The 15,808-nt window shown below is 37.3% G+C and overlaps 3 protein-coding genes and 1 pseudogene across 3 annotated transcripts; 2 read left to right on the top strand and 2 right to left on the bottom strand.

Moving 5' to 3' along the window:
- Positions 1-960: 960 nt before the first annotated feature.
- On the bottom strand, positions 961-2,876 carry LOC149672383 (SCAN domain-containing protein 3 pseudogene; annotated as a pseudogene).
- Positions 2,877-3,026: 150 nt separating this feature from the next.
- LOC149672384 (uncharacterized) lies at positions 3,027-5,033 on the bottom strand. The gene is made up of 3 exons (XM_089840176.1): positions 4,086-5,033; positions 3,340-4,007; positions 3,027-3,189 (listed from the first exon to the last, which is right to left on the bottom strand). The coding sequence occupies exons 1-3, from the start codon at positions 4,167-4,169 to the stop codon at positions 3,027-3,029; spliced, it is 915 nt and encodes a 304-aa protein (XP_089696302.1). The 5' UTR covers positions 4,170-5,033.
- Positions 5,034-13,820: 8,787 nt separating this feature from the next.
- LOC149672385 (uncharacterized) lies at positions 13,821-14,773 on the top strand. Its single transcript, XM_089840178.1, has 2 exons — positions 13,821-14,123; positions 14,249-14,773. The coding sequence occupies exons 1-2, from the start codon at positions 13,821-13,823 to the stop codon at positions 14,771-14,773; spliced, it is 828 nt and encodes a 275-aa protein (XP_089696304.1).
- A 78-nt stretch (positions 14,774-14,851) lies between these two features.
- On the top strand, positions 14,852-15,556 carry LOC149672386 (uncharacterized). Its single transcript, XM_089840179.1, has one exon. The coding sequence runs from the start codon at positions 14,852-14,854 to the stop codon at positions 15,554-15,556; it is 705 nt and encodes a 234-aa protein (XP_089696305.1).
- Positions 15,557-15,808: the final 252 nt, after the last annotated feature.

Here is a 15,808-nt window from a genome sequence, read left to right on the forward strand (position 1 = left end):
ACAAAACCCTACTATCTAGGTACTTTTCCTAGAGACATGCTTCCCAGGAAACCTAGAAAGAAGAAATTTTGTTTTGTTCTGAACACGGAGAGAGCCGAGGATCCTGGGCTTCATTGGGTAGCCATTTACGTTGAAAATGGCGAAGGTAATTTTTTCTGCAGTTACGGGCAGAGCCCGGATACGTATAAAATTAACCTGGCCAAATACGCGTCCAGATGGATCTATAACGATAAATTAATTCAAGATATGTTCTCCCTTTGTTGCGGACCTCATTGTATATTCTTTCTTATTCAAAGATGTCTAGGAAATTCGTTTCATAGAGTTCTGAAAATGTATGAAAATAAAACGGAAATTAACGACGCCTTATCTTTATGGAATATTTGCCTGCACTTGTTAAGACATAAATATGAAAAATGTAATCAATAAAATAAAGTTGTAATGTTTAATAATCAGATACACTTGTATTGAATGCGAGAATAAAAATATTTATTATTCGATTATAATTTTTTATATAAATTGTAATTATCATGCTTTTATATAAATTGTAATTATCATGCTTTTATATATAATCAGATACAAGCTTTTTTATATACTCAAATACATGCTTTTATATAATCAGATACGTGTTTTTCAATATAATGAGTTAGATGCTTTTAATGTAATAATCATTATTAAGGTTATTTTTTTGCCTTTCTATAAGTTACCCATTCGATCTTAGATTCGGGCTTTTGAAGCTCTTTCAAACTAGCTTCGCGATCTTTTTTTATTTTGGCTTGTGTAGGGCAGCGCTTCTCAAACTTTTTAACAATGCGGACCGTTTTTTTTTTCAACTATGTATGACGGACCAGACATATTTTTTCTTTGGTATAAATTGCAATTTTCCAAGTTTAATGAATGAAAAAATGGTAAAGACAGTAGTTTATTTATGACGTGTGAAAACCAATATTAGGTGGTTACAACTTAATGGGAGGGATGAGCGTGCTTATTTTTAACTATTTTTTCTAATCGTGGCTCAATTGTCGAAAGTGCCACGCGAAATGGATGATGAACGTTCATATTATTCCTATATTTGGTTTTAACAACGCTCATTGTTGAAAATCCCACTTCACAAAGGTAAGTTGTGAGAAACGGAAGAAGTTTTTTATGGCAATGTCTGAAAGCTTGGGATATTCCGGATTCACTTTTATCCAAAATGATGCGAGTGACATATTTTCAAAGCTTGCTCTCAAACCTTCGTCAGCTGAGAGTTCCAACAATTTATTTTCTAAAATTATGGGCAAGTCTTCTTTTATTGGAAGGAATGGATTTCGCACCCATGCATTTTCTTTCCGTGTATCTTCTTCTGGTGGAAAATAGCACTCGAAACGTTCTTCCAAATTAGACAAGTGTTCGGTAATGGTATTTTTCAGAGAAGCAATAATAATCTCTTCTCTTGCACCGTCAATGAATGTTGCTAAGTTGTGAAACATGTCATAACAATTTCTTGATACTCGACTTTTCCAGGCGCTAAGTTTTCTTTTCTGTCCATCAATCTTGTCTGCGACGTTGAAACAAGAAATCATCCTTCCTTGCATCGAGGTGTTAAGATCATTAAAGATAGCAAAGATGTCACTCAAATAAGGAAGCTTAGCCATCCAATTAACATTCAAGAGAAGTTGAACCCAATTCGGTTTCCTGCTTTGAAAGAACTCCACTAGTTCGTTACGAAGCTCAAATACCCTTGAAAAGACTTTTCCTCTCGACAACCAGCGTACTTCCGCGTGTAACAGCAAATGCTTGTGTTCCGCTCCCATTTCATCGCACAATAAAGCAAACAGTCGCGAGTTCAAGGCATTCGCCTTTACGTAGTTAACCATTTTCACGACTTCACTGAGTACGACATTGAGTTCTGTGGACATTTTCTTCGTGGCCAGATTTTCCCGGTGAATGAAACAGTGTGTGGACCTACATTCAGGTGCAAGCCTTTTAATCTGGGTAACTACTCCGGAATGTCGTCCTGTCATTGCAGCAGCCCCGTCAGTACATACACCTACACAAAATTTAAAGTCCATCCCACAGGTATTGACCACGTAATCTCTCACAGCTTTGAATATTTCTGCACTAGTGGTGTTTTTTGGTAGCGACACCGAAAAGAAAAACTCTTCCTTCAGGTCGTGATTATGTTCATATCGAACATACACCAGAAGAATTGCCTCATTCGCAACATCTGTTGATTCGTCAAGTTGGAAAGCGAAATACTTCGCTGCTTTTATTTGTTCAATTAGCTGGTCTTCCATGTCACGAGCGAGGTCTTGAACTCGGCGAGCAATAGTGTCGTTTGAAAGTGGTACTTGTGCTACCTTCTTTGCTGCCTGTTCGCCCAGCATTTCTAAACAAACGTCGTTAATACAGCCAGATACAAGCGCTTCACCAACCGTGTATGGCTTTTTAGCTTTAGCAATGCGAAGAGCAACTTTGTATGAAGCTCGTAAAGCAGCAACATTCACGTGTGATACGTTAAATATCTGTTTTTGCTGAACCATTAAATTAGTATGCAATCGTTGAAAATATTCAATAGGTTTGGAACTCAATTCTGGATGTTTGGAGATCAAGTGTCTTTTTAGTTTCGATGGCGTCAGGGCGTCGTTTGATAAAATGACACTACATACGACGCATTGCGGTTTCGGAATTCCGTCGTCGATGAATTCTGTGAAACCGTATTCAATGTATGAGGAGTCATACTGACGTTTGAACGTCGAGCGAAATCGTTTCGATGTGGACGGTACTTGACTTAAGTTCAAATCGCTATCATTGTCATCCGAGTCAGAAGCACTGTCATGCTGCGTAGATATTTTTTTGCGAATCACAAATGAGACCAGGGGGCCTCTTTTCGCCATCCCTTACCAAAAGCTGTGAACTATTTTCCAACAACAAAATAGGTGTTCAATTTTATTTGAAATTATATTTTTTTAACAGAATGGGTACTTACGGTATAAAAATTAGTACAGATATAACGGAAAACGCTTAAATTTCAAATATTGAATAAGTTAAATATGGTAAAATAATGAGATCTTATCAAAAAGATATTTCTCGGGCACGCCTGTCATTAGTCTGCACTTGGTGACACCTAGCGGGGTTCTTCCGAAAAAAACCGCGGCCAATTCAACTTTAACCAAAGGGATTAGGTCAAAAAGGGTAGAGGGAAGGTAACTATAATGGAACATCCCGATCTCAAACTCTCGCGCACCTAACTAGGCGCACGTGATTCGTTAAGATGAAAATTCAAAAAGGTAAATACGACCTTGGTCTTTTTTATCTTTACTAAGGAGGGACTAGAAACAGAAAAACGGCCGTTTATACCAGGGAAAGGCAGATTCTGCCGGCGCTTGCCTGCGGACCGGCAGCCGCATGTCCGCGGACCGGTGCCGGTCCACGGACCACAGTTTGAGAAGCGCTGGTGTAGGGTACGGTTTTGGTTTCGTAGATGGAATTTTCGCGAGTCTTTTTTTCGGCGAAGTCTCATCGTTAGGGTTAAGTTTCCGGAACTTTGAACCAGAAGCGCCCTTCGTTGATAAGGCCTGTTGAGACGTCACGGGCTGATTCGGTACCATGGGTGTTAAAACTGGCATACTCGGCGTTTGAGACGTCCCGGACTGTTTCGGTACCACGGGTCCCATGGGTGTTAAAATTGGCATACTGGTCGTTCGAGAGAGAGACGCTGGCGTAGTAAACGACATCGCCGGTGTTTGACCCATTGCTGTACTACTCATTATAGGCTGTGGGGTAGTCAGACTCGAGGAGATATTAAAAGGGATACTTTGGGGAGGGGTAGCGACATTAGTAGGGACATTTTGGGAGGGGGTAGAGATATTAATAGGTATATTCTGGATAGGGGTTGGCCACGATGGAGGAATCCAAGACGAGGATGAAGGACTTAGAGGCTGTATCTTGCTTGACACTCCGGGTGCTGGAAAAGACGAACTCGTTGTAGGTGGCAAGATAGTAACGCTTGGTGGCTCCGCTAAACTCTTTAAAGATAAATATTTTTGAAGAGTTAAAAGGTACTCCTTCAATTTTTTCTCGGCAGAACCAGGCTTTCTCAGTACCTCTTTAATGGCGTTGTCTAAACTGTTAACTTCCTTTTGATTGTCCGTCAGTAAAGCCGCTGGTACTAAAACGCACTTTTTCATTATCTAGTAAAGACCGAAGCTATTGTCGGTATTAACATTGAAAGCAACGCCGGCCAGAATCCTCCTACCTGTTTAATTAACACCTGTCGCCTCTTTTTGTCGTTTAAACCTCTCTTGGATAAATACCTTATAACGTTTTTGTAACGTTGAAGTCTTTTCTTTTTATGTCGATTCAATGGAATACCTCCGTTCTTCAAATTATAACAAATACCGCTTATACAATCCAATTGGGGTCGCGTACACTTTGATATTAAAAGTTTTCTTTGTTTCACACCGCTTTTACGCAAGAGATTTAAAAAGGGTAATTGATTCCTAACCGACACGGGTAAAGGCATGTCTCGAAATGAGGTTAAATAAATTGAGATTTATATTTTATGGATTATTATTTTCTAACGTAGATTACCATCGGTCCTTCATTAGGGAATATATTGGACCTAAGTCTTAAACTATTATCGGTACTTTGTTTTAGATCTATTAAGATATAAGAATACGCTTTTTCGGTACACTCTTCGTACGCTTCCGTTAGGCGTTTGGTGTCTGTAGGAAAAAGCTGACGACTTAAATAGCGAACCTGGTTATTATCCCTAGGATTTTTAAACATAACGATATAAGAACAGTTCAATGATATATTTCTAGAATATTTACCTGGGTTAAAGACATTTTGAGACAGCAGCACGATGCTTAAAGATAAATGATGACTCCCGACACAAAAAAGATTACTTATAAACTCCTGTTTGGTACAGGTGTTAGCTAGATCGTCTAGGATTAAAAGATTATTTATTCGTTTATCAAAAAAATCAGGATCATTAGGAATTAGTCCTTCGTGGAATTCAATAGGTAAAAAGAGTTTCAGTTCATCAAAAATGTCCTGATAAACGCTATAGCAATAGACTATTCTATCAGGAGGTTTGTCCATGATAATGTCTTTATATTTGAGTAAATTTATTACCCACGTTGTTTTCCCCGAGCTGCTTGGACCAGCCAGTAAAATGGTCATCGGTGTTTCTAAGCGGAGGCGATATTCTAACCCGTTCTCCATTTTTAAAACGTTCTCTAATATCGTCTATGAATTCGTAGTTGACTCGATCTTCGTACGGTATCACTCTCACTTTAACAAGGTGGGAAAACGTGACCCGATGTTTAGTGGTCCGTTTTCTCATTTGACGTGGCAGACGGGTCTTGATGATTTAAATATCTTTAACATATAAGCCCAAAAACTAGATAAGGAAGGTACTTGCCATTGGAACTTTACATTTTAGAAGAATAACATCAATTTTTAGGGTACCCTCAAGTATAAGATTACGCTTAGACTGCGCCACCTTTTCAATACTAGCTAGTAACCGATCAGAAGTTAATTCATTTATAGCCATGAATCTTAAATTGATAGGGTTCTCTAAAGCGTCAGAGCTCAGGGCGAATCTTATTAAATTATATTCTTCAGCATTTCGCGTAACATGAGTTATGAGAGAATTCAAAATTTGGGAAAGTTGATCGTGAATATTTATTAATTTAAGTTCTTCTAAGTTGCGGAATTTAACGTTATATTCGGTTGTAACGCATCTATATTTCCTAGATTCACGGTTTGATGTTTTATCTATCGTATAATATAGCTCTGGTCGAAATTTAGTAGCTAAATCGACTGGCTTAACCTCATCGTCTGACCCTGAAGTGTCCGACGATGAAGTGTCCGACATTTTTTAGCGGGAAAAAACTTCAAATCTATATTTCTTTCCGAAAGCAAATGAATACCAATTTTCCCAGAAATTTAATGATCCAATGATAAATATTTAGTACTCACCAATCTTAAAAACTAGTTGATAGTATCGTTATTTCGACACGAATGAATTTCATCCGTTAATGCCGTGCTTTTATATATTTTAACCGTTAGAACTCACCTTCTATTTAGATCTTGGAACAATGTTACGATTAATATCTTCCCCGATAAAACCGTTTTCGAAGAGATGATTATAGAACCGTATGGGAAAAGGAAAAGGCATGGGCGTTACTAACCAATAATAAAACCCAGGCCTTTTCCTTCTCCTCAATGGAACCTTTTCTGGTTACGAGGCTCGAACCGTAAAAATGAATCCATTGTTAAGATATTTAAATAGCACCATGTTGGAGTGATTAACTGTTAGAACGCATCTTCTATTGTAGGTCTTGGAACAGTGTTACGGTTAATGTCTTCCCCGATAAAACCGTGTTCGAAGGGATAATTATTTGAGGGACTATGCCAATCAGTAGTTTGTTCGCAATCGTCAGCATCTTTTAATGAGAATAATGGTTGTAAAATGCAGTTGGAACACCAGCTTTTATTATAGTTCCAGATATAATTGCGTAGCACGTCTTTACTATTAACCTGATAGTGATCAGTTACTTGTTCATATTTAGCGTTTAAACAATCGTTTAAACTATGATGAAAATAGCAAGCGGGACATATTCGTCTATAATTTTGCGGGCAACCACAATAGCATATTTTTACGTAATATTGGTAATGTAAATGATTTTGTTCATTTGATAAGATAAATGGTGGCGTTTCTATCCGGTTGCGATGCACTAGTTCAAATTCTTCGAACGTTAAGGGACTGAATTCGTCGAACACTATTTCTCTCTCTATAGACGATTTTGATATACTTATATCCAAATCTTCGAAAGTTCCAGGTGCTCGATGTTTATCTACTTCGGCGGCTTTAAAAAAGACTGATTCTATGTGTCCCCAAAAGGTTTTCGGTATGAAATTTTTTACATCGTTAAAATTAAAATATCTTTCATTATGAAACTTATATTTAAAAACATGCATTAAATTATTTATAGCTATATCTTGTAAAGATGTTACTTTAACGTCTTCTATTTTTTGTTTTTTTCTCGGGGATTCTATTATATTTTCTTCTTCCATTTCGGTCTCTTACTTTGATTCGCTGTATAAAATAACTATTTCCCTTTTACTAAATTTTCCAGTCCATTTGAAAAGTACAAAGTACTCACCTTTTTATAGAAATGTGTTATCGCAAATTGTTAGTAAAGTATTTTTTCGGTACGAATGAATCTCGTCCTTTAAGTCTGATCTTTTATACTAAATGAGCGTTTTCTTTTCTAGCTTTAAGTCAAAGATATCTATCCTTTAATGTAAGGGTATGAATAGCTCTTTCTGATTACACTTAAGCGGAGTCATATTACTTATTATCGTTACTATGTGTATGGATTCAATAATATTAATTTTTTTAAACCTTCAACCACATCTGCTTCTCTTTAGTTTTATCCAACTAGTTCGAGTGAAACCTTGGGTCAAGATTAAACTTAGTTATAAACAATTCATAAAATTTTCCCATTGCCGATGAACGCCTTTATTTTTTCATCATTATATCTGTACATATACAGTGATATTAAATTTCATCTTTTAAAGTCTTCAACCACATCTGTTTTATTTTATCCAACTTGTTCATTTATAACCATAGGGCTAAATTTTGTTAATTTATAACTAACTTGTCCTATCGCCGACAAAGACCTTTATTTACGTTATTATATATGATGAATAGGGATTCTCTTCAACACAGCGCTGTTAATACCATTAAACGTATTCGCGACATCTTGTTTAGTCAATTTTCTGATCTTTCTAGCGCAATGACCGAGTAGCGGATAGTATGTAGGCGTAAATAAAATCGTCTCGAGTGAAATTCGAGACGTTAACAGATTTTGAATCGTTGATACGTCACTATATAACGCATACTGTGTAAGAAGATCTCCATTAGAAATCAATGCTCTCTTCAAGGCGAATAAGCGAGATAAAGAGAGCATTCTCTTATCAGACAAAACTCTGTCTAGCAATTACGTCACGACTAAAGACAAGTATAGACACGTCCTAAAAATCTCTTCAACACAGCGCTGTCAATACCATGAAACGTATTCGCGACATCTTGTTCAGTCAATTTTCTGATAGTAATATCTTTCTAGCGCAATGACCGAGTAGCGGATAACATGTAGGCGTAAAGAAAACCGTCTCCAGTGAAATTCGAGACGTTAACAGATGTCTAACATACGTCGCATAAGCTAACACCCTCTTATCTAAATCTGGCCATTACGTCACGACTAAAGAAGTTCACGCCCTTTAACCAGTTAAAAAAGACCTAATCAATTGGCGACCCCCACCCTCGACCAATAAACGAACTCAAAGAAACCCCCCCGGATAAAAAACCGGTGTTCCCCCACTCTAGACACACGCGAGTATACACGCGCGGGTCTAGCGCGCTAGAAGGCTGGCGGTACACTTAAATGACCTAATTAACTCTCCATATTTCGGTGGGTTTACTACTCCCCCCTGGTCCGCGGTCGAGGTCATGATGTACGTATCTTGGCTTTTCCTCCTATTACGGCACATTTTCTATGAACTTTGTAGCAAAATCCCGAACCTAGTGTTTGAACCCAATGAGTTTGACTCCCTTGTACGAAACTTAACCCGAAAGCACCTCAGAATTATTGTCAGCCATATCGTTACATTACATTCGCGCTCCTCCGATTCTCAAAATTTTCTCCACATTCACGGCTTGACGCACCGTTTTAAACTACCAGTGCCTTTTCCCCTTAACCATTCCAATTAAATTATTCTCATGTCTAAATTATTGAATTTCTTGTAAATTGACATAATAAACGATAGTTCTGTAAAAATAAAACTTCTCTCTCTCTCACTCACTCTCATTCACTTTCAATCACTCACTCACTCTCTCTCACTCAAGCGTTTCGCTAAATGTAAAACCATTCCCTTTACTTAGAATGAAAACGTCAGCTTGAACAAAAAGCTATTTAAGCTGACTTGAAATATACCGAGAAAGCCGCCAGCAATCCCGAGGATGGAAGTCATGTTGTGGAAGTTCTCAAACCATTGTTTTTATTGTTTATTGGTTTTCAAATATTTTAGGTTTCAATTTTAATTATCAAACAAAATTATTTGTGTATTTTTCAAGTAATTAAAAATTCAATTAACCATCCATTGGGTTTTATGCTATCTGAAAACGGGAGCAGTTCCCTATGAGCGGGTTTTATAATAGCGGTCTTCATAACAGCAGTTCCCTAAATAGCGGTTCCCGAAATGGCAGTTTACCCGTTACAGCAGTTCTCTAAAGAGCGGAAGAACAGATATTATAACTTGGTTAGTATTAGTTCAGATCAGGTTAGGTTTTGTTTTGTTTGGTTAGACTTGGGTTGGTAATATTTTGGAAATAGTGTAACAATATTACGCCTTTTCCAAAAAATTACTGTTTACAATTATCTCCTTTGAAATTAAATAACCTTTCTCGAATTATAATATGCCTTTTCCAAAACATTACATCATTCGTTAACATATTTTCCAGATCATGTTTAAGTTAAAGCTACACTTTTGCAACGTTAACAGCAATAGGGTTGATAATTGATTCTTTACTGAAATTAAATTCAGAGGACTTCATCATACATTAATATATCATCAACTGTACATTCAAGTAATTATTTTTATATTTACATGACATTTCACTTTAAAATGCTTGTTCCACTAGATTTAGAACAATACTAATAATATGATAATCAGTGGCAAGTGACGCTTGTTACTGCGTCTAAACTTGTGTTCAATTGATTTCAACTATGCCAATGTGCAAATTGCAAGTAATTTTAGTTGTAAGAATAGAACTAAAATTAAATATTGAATAGATGTAGGATTTGGATCATATGATTTTATTTTTAGAATTTCATACAGCCAAATTAGATGGAAATTTACGAAGTGAATATACGTCTAACGTAGTACATGAAACACACAATAGGGTGCAATGTCAGAACACTTTCCTGGCTTATCGTCCTGATAGAAAAAACCTTAACTTTAATCCATTCCGCATTTTCTAAACAAATATTCCGGAAATAATTGCATATAAATAGAGATGGCCGATACCAGGCTTAACTCGATACCGATCGATACCGGTACAAACATGAACCGATACCGATCGATAACGATATGGTATCGGTTCATCCCTACAGGCGTGTACTAAGAAAGATTTTCGCTTATTAGTTGTTAGATAAACTGAATTCAGGTACTTTTTATATAAATAAGAACTCGTCACGATTGTAATTCATAAAAATGAGACCACGCCGCCCCCACCGACTCCTCTTCCCCCTCGAGCTCTATCTTCACCTGGGACTCCGCCACCACCTCCGCCTCGGTAGGCACGGGAATCTGGAACCCCGTCGAACCCGTTGGCTCGGGCATCTGGGTATCTGGCGCCCCATCCGCCGCAACTCACGGGCCCGCCGGCTCCACCCCTCTTTGTCTTCGTGGGCCTGTTTATTAATAACAAAATTAAAGAGTATGTATAGCATTTGAAAATTTACATCGTTTGGCAATGAATCAAGTACTATACCATGTCGACCCCAGCAATCACGTGCTAGGTGGCCGTAGCGTTGGCAGTGGATGCATCGGCGTTTTTTGCCGATGCCGCCGCTACGGCCACGATTTTCGCCGCGCCCGACTGTCCCTGCTCCACGGCCCAGCGGCCCCTTCCGGGCCCACGCCCTCTTCCTCGCCCCGTTTCAAGGTTGGTGAGTTCCCAATTAAAATTGACATTCACGGTGCAATTTGCACCGGTGACTGTGAAATATCGATCCATTTAAAACTAAATTTGGAAATAAATTAAGGCTTTTGAAATGAGATTTCGTGTGGAAGAAAAAGTTTTTTGCGAAAAATTATATGTTATAATTTTGGTGTGAAACACAACAAAAGTATGTAAAAACCTCGATTAATTAACCAAATAGGAGATGTAAAAACCTCGATTAATTAACCAAAGTTGTTTCATTAACTGTGATTAAAGTTACACACGAAAAAGATTTCAATGTAATTTGTCAGTACACCACGTCTGAAGAGGGTATTAGACGAGTTTAAAAACCTGGTATAATTGACCAAATTTGGTTTTATGAACTATGGCTAGTGCCAAATGACTTAAAACCTTTTCCATGTGAAACACTAAATACAGTTTATAAAAAAACTTAGGTTTATTAAAGCATAGCGCGGCTCCAGGGATCCCCTACAAGTTGACCTTCCTTACGAACTCCAGTTTTGTCTTGTATGTATAAATCGCGCCCACTAGCCTTTGCCAAGCCAATCCCGGAGTTTAGGAGGAAAGTCCCATTGTAGGGAATCAACTGGAGCCGCGCTATTCTTTAAGCAATATTTTTATGTCCTCTTCAGACAAGGATTGAAAAAAAGTATAATAAACCAAAGTTTGTTTCATAGACTGTGGTTAGCGCAAAATTACATTGAAATTTTTTCCTGTGAAACAAAAACCACAAGTTCTCGCTTGTTTGTAAACGGTACGCCTAGGGAACGCAAACCCCAATATGCCTCATCTCTCAGCTTTACGCTTCGACTTTTTCCATTTCTCGCGCACATGTAAACGAGTCTTTAATGTATACATATTACAGCGTGGTAGCGATAAAAAAGTGTGTATGCAGATGAATTACAGCTTAATATTTAGGATGAGTACAAGTTTGGAGTCCAAAATAAACCTCTCCAAGTCGAGACGCAATTAAGAGGCTATTTTTAAATATTTAAATAAATATAATTGATATTTATTAATTTAATCGTCATTAATTTACCTTAATTCTAGTTAAATCGTTTTAAGAAACTTTTCCTAAAATCATTTTAAACATAGCTATTGTTGACGTTTGAACTCAAGCGTAAGCCTCTTTAACAATTTTTGGAAATTTAGGGTATATAAGGCGACTGATTCACAATAACTGATAAGAAAACCCGCAATGACCCTGCAAAGCATCTGAAACGCGCCTGCAATGATCCTGCAAAGTATCTGAAACGCGACTGTAATGACCCTGCAAAGTATCTGAAACGCGACTCTAATGACCCTGCAAAGTATCTGAAATGCAACTGCAATGACCCTGCGAAGTATCTGAAACGCATCTGCAATTATCCTACAAAGTATCTAAATCGCGCCTGCAATTATCCTACAAAAAATCTGAAGCGCGCCTGCGATGACCCTACAAAAAATCTGAAACGCACCTGCAATTATCGTACAAACTTACCTCGTTCTGACTGTAACATGCATATAAAAAATCTGAAAGGTACCTGTAATGAGCCTTCAAACAACCTGATTTCATACGGGAATTACTGTTTTCCCTCTGTTTTCTAGCTGTAAGATAGCTATTTTATGACTGTAGAGTAGCTTAATTAGGTATGTATATCTGCTCTACTGAGTTTTCTAGCGACAGGTATTTTTTTTCTGCCAAACTTCTAAAATGTTCTGCAGTGCTGTCTGGATTGCATCTAAATTTTGTCTGAAGTTGAACCTTTTTCAGGTTTATATCAGTATTATTCCAGAATATTCCAGTACATTTGCAATATATTGCAGTTCGAACAAAATCTACTTAAATGCAAAATGCAGCCGTAAATATTTGTACGGGAGGTTCTGATGAATTAGGATAATCTAGCAAAAAATGGGCATACATTAAATTAGGATAATAACATCCATTCTACATGAAGCTGGTTAAGTTGAACTATAAATCAGCTTACAATCACTTACAAGTCAGGTTCTAACTCACCGCTATTCATTGATGATTTTGGTTTAGTTGAAGGTGTTGAGGTTGCTTGGGGGTTTTGAAACCCTTCACGTGCACGTTTTGTACTTTTAGGAGTTAAGAACTCCTGCTGTTGCTGCCTTGACCGTCTAAGTCTCCTTTGATAACGTTTAACAGTTGGAATATTTCGGGAGTTTCTTCCAGGCTTTGGCTTGGTACCCATTCTGCGTTGGTTGTGTCTAGGGGTGTGCGAATACCACTTTTTGGGTATCGAACCGGTTATCGAATACCAAATAATTTTCCTTATCAAATACCGAATCGAATAGTTTATTTCAAATCGAATACCGAATAGTTGGGCCTTGGTAATTTTTTTCCTTCCCGATTAATCGCGAATAGTTAACCCTAATATTCGCGAATGCTAGGCCAACTATTCGCGGTTAATCGGGTAGTAACACTAATATTCGCCAATAGTCAATACAAAGCAAGGAGAAGAACATTTAGAAGCTCCTAAATTTCAAAATACCTCTCCTCATCGGTGGTCAAGTATTTCTTAAAATTTTCCTATGCACTTGCTGGTAGTTTTTGATGGTAGACAAATAAAATTGGGATGATAATTTTTAAATAAGGTGGGTCTCTCTAGTGCCAAGGACCTAAATTTATGGTAGTCGAACTTTAACCGAATAGTCAGTTCGGTATTCGATATTCGAATCGAATAGTGAAAATGGGCTTATCGAATACCGAATCGAATTATTCGGTTCGGTATTCGATCGAATTATTCGATTGAAACGGTTAACCGCATACCTCTAGTTGTGTCATATAGTTTTGCTGGTGCACCTAGAAACCAAATTTTAATTATAATAATCGTAATAGTTACAATTCCTAAAATATCAACATACCTGAGTGAAAATGCCATGAACAAACTCTGCTGTTTCCATCACTAACCAATAGACCACTTCGACGTAATTTTGGGGCAAAAAAGGGGGGACGATTTGCGCATGCTCAGTTTCGTTCGGGGATCAAGAAGACGCCATATTGTTTTTTTTTTTGCCATAGGGTTTACATTATGATGTGACTAGTGTTTTTAGAAATTGGATTTTCTAATATTTAACGATGGTTTGCTGTTCTTTCGTCGGTTGTAAAAGCAAATATGGATCTCCAAATATTAAATTTAATCGAATTCCCAAAGCACGATGCAAGTTGTGGGGAAGAATTATCAATAGAAAAGATTTCATCCCGACAAGACATTCCCGCGTTTGTAGTCTTCATTTTGTGTCTGGGTATCCTGGGTGGGAACCTTCTGATCAAGATTGGATTCCCACACTTAATATTCCGAAAAACCAAAGTATTTCACCCCGCAAAGTGAAATTGGCTCATTTGAGACGTAAAAGAGTGGAAGTTAGAAGCCAAAAAACGGTAATTATCTCTTAAAGTTAGGATTAGGGAAGCGGTGGATTAAGCCTTGGTTCTTTTTCAAATGCCATATCACATGAGAGTTATTACGATACGAAGTTAGTGAACTAATAGATATTATATTATAGGAGGAGGCGTACCAAACATTTGCTCAGAATATTACTGAGAAGCGCCTGATTAATCTCTCGCTTAAATTCCACGATTATGCGAGTTCAGGTATAAGCGTTGGAGAGACCTCATTTATAACTCCCAGTTCTCATCTATCGTTAATGCCTAATGATATCGAGCCTTGCAAGGAATCAGAAGAATCAGCTGTAGGCCTAGTAAATCATATAAGAGAGATGACGGAACATAATCCAAGCCAGGGCACGCAGACTGATTATGAATGCCGAAATTATAATGATGAAATTATGAAAAACCGGTATAGTCAAGGCACCCAAACGGATTATTTTGAATATGAACATGAAAATAGTACTTTAAGAAATGAAATTTCAAATCTGAAGAAACAATTAAAAGAAAAAACTTGGGGAGCTGACAAAATTAAAGACAACGATGAAATGACAAGGTTTTATGTTGGATTGCCTACCTACACTGTCTTCTTGTGGCTATTCAGTTTTCTGGAGGAGAAAGCTGAAAAAATGATTTATTGGTGAGGTGGAAAAAAAGAAGGGATCATTCCTAGCAAGAAACGAAATTTTAAGCTTTCTTTGATTGATCAGTATTTCGCGGTAATGGTGCGTCTCAAAGTTGGTTTGTTTGTTCAAGATATAGCGGATCGCTTTGATATATCAGCTTCCACCTTTTCTGATATGTTTGCTACGTGGATAAAACTCATGGACATCGAGCTTGCGGCAGCGTTTCCGTTTCCATCAAAGACTCTTATTGAAAAGTATATGAACCAGTGTTTCATGAACTACCCGAACACGAGAATTATAATTGATTGCACTGAAATATTTCTGGAACGCGCAACATCTTTGACTGCACAAAATTTAACCTTTTCGAATTATAAAAATCATAACACTTTGAAATTTTTAGTCGGAATTACCCCTGGAGGTGTCATTTCATTTGTTTCTGAAGGCTGGGGTGGAAGAGTTTCAGATAAAGTAATTACTAAAGATTCAAATTTAATCTTACTATTAGATGAGGGTGATAATGTGATGGCAGACAAAGGGTTTCTTATAGCAGATCTATTACATGAGAAAAAATGTGCCTTGAATATACCCCCGTTTTTGAAGGACAGATCCCAATTTACAGAAAAGGAAATTATTGATACTAGACGAATAGCTGAAGTTAGAATTAATGTTGAACGCCCTATAGGAAGAGTAAAAAAAATTCACATATTTGACGGTATAATGCCAATCACACTGGCTAAGGAAGCTAATAGTATATTTTCCGTGTGTTGTTACATAACCAACATTTACGAGCCTCTTTCTTAAAGGTAAATTTAATTTGTAACAAATTTGATTCAATTTGGTGACAAAAATTGTTTTTAACGTATCACACACAATCAAGAATGGAGAAATATATTTTGAAAAAAAAATTAATTTAATTTTGGTAAAAGTTTCGTGTTCAAAAAATTTTCATCAAATAAAATCCTTTCACAAAATAATCCACCATTTGGAGCCTCCGTGAATACTACAAAATCCGCCCAAGACAGCTTCTTTACAGCCATCTCCCCTTGCACTTGA

This window comes from Phalangium opilio, unplaced genomic scaffold, assembly GCF_054372755.1.
Source record: "Phalangium opilio isolate 3A_F unplaced genomic scaffold, DU_Popi_V2 ptg000053l_1, whole genome shotgun sequence".
Lineage (NCBI taxonomy): Eukaryota > Metazoa > Arthropoda > Arachnida > Opiliones > Phalangiidae > Phalangium > Phalangium opilio.